Genomic DNA, 5,764 nt, shown 5'->3' with positions numbered 1-5,764 from the left:
CCCTTCAGCTTCTCAGCTATTCCTTAGCTACCCTCAGCTTCTCCTCAGCTCCCCCTCAGTTACTCCTCAGCTTCGGCTTTTCAGCTATTCCTTAGCTACCATCAGCTTCTCGTCATCTACCCCTGAGCTATTCCTCAGCTTCTCCTCAGCAACTCCTCAGCTTCTCAGCTATTCCTCATCTAACCCTCAGCTTCTCCTCAGCAACTCCTAAGCTATTCCTCAACTCCCCCTCAGCTTCTCCTCATCTACCCCTCAGCTACTCCTCAGCTTCTCAGCTGCTCCTCAGCTTTTCCTCCGTTCCCCCTCAGCTACTTCTGATACGACTCCCAAGTCTTTGTGTAGAGCAGTGGTTCTTAAAGCGTGGCCCCCATTCCAGCAGCATCAGCATGACCTGAGAACTTACCAGAAATGCAAATTTTTGATCTCTACCCCAGACCTACTGAGTCAGAAACTCTGAGAGTGGGGCCCAGCAGTCTGCTTTCGCAAGCCATCCAGGTGACTCTGACGCACACACCAGTTTGATAACTGCTGGCTTACTCATTCTCTGTGCCTTACTCCCTAGATTTCTGATCGCCAAACCCTCCTGCCCTCTGCTCCGAGAGATGGCTCAGGTTCAGTCTGAACCATATCTTGTTCAGTTGCCACAGGGGCTTATTTCTCTGTTTTCCCAGGTGCACTGCATTCTGAGGATAGGGATGGGGGCCTCTGAATGCCCACCCCACCTATGTGGGGTCAGTGTTCGGTACTGGGTGTGCATCCAGTGAATGCTGGGAAGGCCCTCTCACCGTGCCCCAGGACAAATTCTGCTTTCCGGAGGGCCCCTGTCTCCCAGCTCTAGTGAACTCACTTTCTGGGTCTCTCCCCTGGCCCGTCTTCCTCCTCAGAATGTCCCTCTCCCCCTCCTGCCTCTGCAGTGCTATTTACGAGGTCTCATTCCACTCTCAGAAAATAGCCATCCCTGGTTCTCCTTTCCCAGGCCCCGCTCTGGGGCCCCACCGCCTGTTTCCTGCACTCAGGGGGGCAAGGTCATTCGCACCCTGCTGGGCCACCCCTGCAGGCTTCCATCCTCCTGCTCTCCCGTCACCGTGGTAGGGGTGGAGCAGGGAGGGCACCCTCGTCTCGGCCCACCTATCCATCCAGCCTTCTCTCCTCTGGGTCAGCTCGGGCCACTGTGTCCACTGAGACAGGTATGCCATACACGGGGAGGCTGGCTGAGGAGATGAGTGGGGACTAAAGTCCAGCCCACACTCTGCTCCCCAAACCGTGCACTCTGGTTTGGGGTGGCATCAGCCTGGAGGTAAAGGGTGCCTTTTTAGAATTTGCACAAAGATGCTGTATGGGTTAGCAGCAGTCCCGAGTGCACCACCTCTGTCTGTCTGTTTACCTAGCCCCCAGCGTCCCTCTGTCTGCTACCACCTCCCCATCCGGCCCACAGCAGTCCATCCTTCTGTCCATCCATCCACCCCTGAACAGATGTGAAGGTCAAACACAGGCTGGTATGTTCACCTGTCCCCACGCTCCCTGAAATCGGACCCCTCCCTTCCACTGGATTCTAGGCTTGAGAATCTGAGGGGGTGCTCCAGCTTCAGCACATTCCCAGGGCTCTTGCCTGCCTCCTTCTCCACCTCTGACATGCAGCTCCCAGGTACCGGTGTCTGGCCCTGCCACAGGGGTCTGGAGGAAACGGGTCACACCTTGGACTCGCTCTCTGGGGGCGGCAGGCAGCCATTCTGCTCCTTGTCAGCACCAGCCTCTCCCCCTGCCCCCTCCCCGGCCCCCTCCTCCTCCACCTTCTCATCCAGCCGGCTGGGGATGGACCAGTAAAGATGGGCGTCAAGGCGGGCAGCGGCTTCGGCCAGCTCCCGGGCGCTGCACGAGGGTGTGGGCACCTCAAAGGTCTGGTGGAAGCTGGCATAGTCCACCTCATAGAAGCCATCCTCCAGGGTGAGCACTGATGTGAAGCGGTGGCCCCACAGCACCTCATCCACCAGGTAGGAGCTCCGAGCTTGGCATGTCATTCCTGGGGGGAGGGGCACGGGTCAGGGGGGATCCCAGCCCCAGGCTTCCCTCTCCTGGCTCTCATTCCACAACCCTATTCCCACACCCCTCCCTCTCTCCCTCCCCAAGGGTCCCCCACCCCCCCTTGATCCAGCCCGTCTTCTCCCCCTTCTCAACTCCTTCCTATACCTGCCCAGCTCCCTCTCTTCTGCATTCGTCCCAACTCTGTCAACCTCCAGCCCATCTCTCCCCTCCTCTGCCCATCAGAGAAGCTTAACCTTGAAACTGACCTTAGGGATCATCTAGTCCAACTTCCCTTTCCACACAGGGCTTCCCATTGGAGCATCCCACTAATGGGCATTGTGCTGGTACTTATCACCACCCAGGATGGAGAGCTCACCACCTCACAAGTGTGACACCTCTAATCGGTTGTTCTTAAATAAGAGCTAAAATCTGGGGACACCTGGCTGGCTCAGTCGGTTAAGCGTCTGCTTCGGCTCAGGTCATGATCCCAGGGTCCTGGGATTGAATCCCCCATTGGGCTCCCTGCTCGGCAAGGAGCCTGCTTCTTCTTCTTCTTTTTTTTTTTTTTTAAAGATTTTATTTATTTATTTGACAGAGAGAGGCATAGCGAGAGAGGGAACACAAGCAGGGGTGGGGTGGGAGAGGGAGAGGGAGAAGCAGGCTCCCGGCAGAGCAGAGAGCCCGATGCGGGGCTCGATCCCAGGACCCTGGGATCATGACCTGAGCCGAAGGCAGACGCTTAATGACTGAGCCACCCAGGTGCCCCAAGGAGCCTGCTTCTTCCTCTGCCTGCCTCTCTCCCTGCTTATGTGCTCCCTCTCTCTCTATGACAAATAAATAAAATCTTAAAAAAAAAAAAAAGAGCGAAAATCTGCCTCCCCAGGATTTCCACCCCTTGCTTTTGCTCCTCCTCAGTGCCATTTGACACCCATTCAGGAACCTCAGGGCCCGTCACGTCTTCTTTTCTTCAGGCTGAACATCCCTGGCTCCCTCGACCATTCCTTATGTGACCTGGCTTCCAGAAATTTTACTTTCTCGATTGCAAACCTGAATGGCCAAGGAGGACCTTTTCAGCACTTTCAGTATGATTAAAATATATATATATGATAAATAAAATGATAAATCTCCAGCTGTGGCCTGATCCATGCACGGGAGAGGGCTCACCACCTCCTCTTCTGGCCATGAGGCTTTTTTAGCTAATAGGGCCCAAGATTACGTTACGTAAACATTTTTGGAAGCTGTATCACAGCGCTGCAACATCAAGCCTGTGGCCAACTAAAACCCCCAGTTCTTTTTTTCACCAGAGCCTTTCAATGCGGTGCTTACATAAGTGATTTTTTTAAGGCCTAAATGTAGAATTTTATATTTATTCCTTTTAAATGTCATCTTGTTGGATTTTGGCTCATTATCCTTGCTTTTCAAAAGCATTTTGAATCCTGACTCTCTCACCCAAAATATTGCCATCCTTTCCAACTTTGTCCCTCTAGAAAAGTCAGATGAGCTCCCATCCCTATCTCCTCCACACCACACTCCCCAGTCGTCTGCACCCTGGGGCTGTGTCCTGTCTTCCCTGTTGGGTGGGCACACTCACCAGGGCAAGCGATCCTCCTTCTACCCCCGGGTCTCTCCCCCAGCCCATGTCCACCTCAGAACAAGGGAGAATGAAGACTGAACATTAGCTAACCAGAGACTGGCTCTCGGCATTGCAAGCCCTGCCCTGACACATCTTGGGGACATGGGTGTTGTTGTTCCTCTGGTGAAGGCTGGAATAGGAAGTGTCCAGTGGGGGAAGGGCAGAAGAGGAGGAAGGGACACTGGGGAGGGAGGTCTGTGAGGAACAGAGGGAGGTGCTGGGGGTATCAGGAGAAGAGGCTGGGCAGGGACCTCTCCGCAAGGACAGCAGCTGCCTTGGGGCTCGGCAGGAGAGTGACAACTGGCTAGGCAGCAAGGAAAGGGCCCAGGTGACCAGGTGACTAGGGGAAAGAGCAGAAACTAGGAGGAACCAGCCGGGGGGGGGGGGGGGGGGGTGGTAAAGAAGCAATGGGGAGCACTGGGGCAGAGGGTGGTGAAAGAGAGGCTCGGCAGGAAGGGCCAGGAAAGGCATTTGAGGGCACTGGCCTGGGAAGCCAGCAGAGGCCACAGCGCAGGCCACACCTCATGGCCCTGTGATCACCCACTGCGGCTTTCTTATCCTCCTCCCGCTTCCAGATCTCAAGTGTCAGAGTACCGCATCTGTGCCCTTGCCTTGGCCTCTTCCCACCTGCTCCCAGACCCTTCACTGTGTAGGCCTGAGTTACTGACATCGCAGGGGTGTTGACAGCTCCTGGAAACGGGGCCAGAAATGCTAAGACCATCCATTTCCTTTGTCAGTGGAAGTTGAGAGTCTTTGGATGGGTGGGGAAACTGCGGCGGAAGAAAGACCGGCTGTCAACCTGTTCCCAAGGTCCAGGCTAGGAATAATTTGAGCCATGGAAGACCCTCACCACCAAGTTCAGGGGCCTGGACCTCTCAGCAATGGAAAACCCGCGAACCTACCCCTTCTTCAGCCCCGGAACACAAACCCCGCAGCCGGACTGCCCCTGCCTTATCCACCTATTTCGCCGGCGACCATGGACAGCTGTCTTAACCTCTCCTCGGGGCAGTCTCCTGTCTGAAAAGGAGCACGATCACAAGAAGTGACCTTCGCTAGGACCGGATGAACTCGGAGGCGCCACGCTTCGGGTCCGTGTGGGCCACGCAGCGAGCTCTGGCTGCGCGTGAGCTCCGGGGCGGTGCCGCTCCCGGGGACCCCGACTTCGCGGCCCCCGGGGGGACGCCGCCCCTCCCCACGCCATCCTCACCCCCCCCGCCCCCGCTCCCCGCCCCCACCCCACCCCACCCCATCCGCACCCGTGGCTTCCACCATGCCCTCGAGGATGACGACGATCTCGAAGTCGTCCCTCTCCAGGGCGCGGCGCGACGCCTCCCAGAAGGGGCTGGCGGCGTCGATCTCGTGGCTGATGACGAGCGGCGACACGAGGAAGAGGCGGTCGTCGCCCGTGTCGAAGCCCACGCTGAGGTCGGTCTGGTGCAGCGGGATGAACTCGCCCTCGAGCGTCTGGCGCGAGCGGATGAGCTTGGCGCGGATGGAAGCCTCCACGATGTGCGACGAGCGCAGGTCGCCCACGCGGAACATGAGGCACAGGCGGCCGTCGCGCAGCGACACCACGGCGTGCGACGAGAAGACGAGCGTGGCGGCGCGCTTGTTGGGCTGCGAGATCTTGACGAACATGCAGCCCACCATGAAGGCGTTCACCATGGAGCCCAGGATGGCCTGCAGCAGCAGCAGCGCGATGCCCTCGGGGCACTGGTCGGTGATGACGCGGTGCCCGTAGCCGATGGTGGTCTCCGTCTCGATGGAGAACAGGAAGGCGGCCACGAAGCCGTTGAGGTTGTTGACGCACGGCGTCCACGCCGCGTCGCCCAGGTGCTCCAGGTCGCCGCGGCCGTAGGCCACCAGCCACCAGATGGCGCCGAAGAAGAGCCAGGTGAGCGCGTAGGCGAGCACGAAGAAGAGCAGGCTGAGGCGCCACTGCAGGTCGGCCAGCGTGGTGAACAGGTCGGTCAGGTAGCGGCCCGGCTCGCGCACGTTGCCCTGCTGCACGTTGCACCTGCCGTCCTTCTCCACGTAGCGCTGGCGGCCGCGGCGGCGCGGCGGCTCGGGGCCCGGCGAGCGGGGGGCGCCGGCCCGCGCCATGGCGGC

General features: G+C 58.3%; 1 protein-coding gene across 1 annotated transcript; it reads right to left on the bottom strand.

Annotated features, from left to right (window-relative positions):
- Positions 1–1,688: 1,688 nt before the first annotated feature.
- KCNJ9 (potassium inwardly rectifying channel subfamily J member 9) lies at positions 1,689–5,758 on the bottom strand. Its single transcript, XM_021681915.2, has 2 exons — positions 4,912–5,758; positions 1,689–2,020 (listed from the first exon to the last, which is right to left on the bottom strand). The coding sequence occupies exons 1-2, from the start codon at positions 5,756–5,758 to the stop codon at positions 1,689–1,691; spliced, it is 1,179 nt and encodes a 392-aa protein (XP_021537590.1).
- Between the last annotated feature and the right edge of the window lie 6 nt (positions 5,759–5,764).

This window comes from Neomonachus schauinslandi, chromosome 6 (assembly GCF_002201575.2).
Source record: "Neomonachus schauinslandi chromosome 6, ASM220157v2, whole genome shotgun sequence".
Lineage (NCBI taxonomy): Eukaryota > Metazoa > Chordata > Mammalia > Carnivora > Phocidae > Neomonachus > Neomonachus schauinslandi.
Note: the sequence above shows the minus strand (reverse complement) of the source record. Positions and strands in the feature narration are given on the sequence as shown.

Coding starts and splice junctions, on each gene's coding strand:
- KCNJ9 (XM_021681915.2), bottom strand. CDS start 5,758: ATGGCGCGGGCCGGCGCCCCCCGCTCGCCGGGCCCCGAGCCGCCGCGC. Junction 2,021..4,911: donor GGGCATGGTGGAAGCCACGG/GTGCGGATGGGG, acceptor CCCTCCCCCCAG/GAATGACATGCCAAGCTCGG.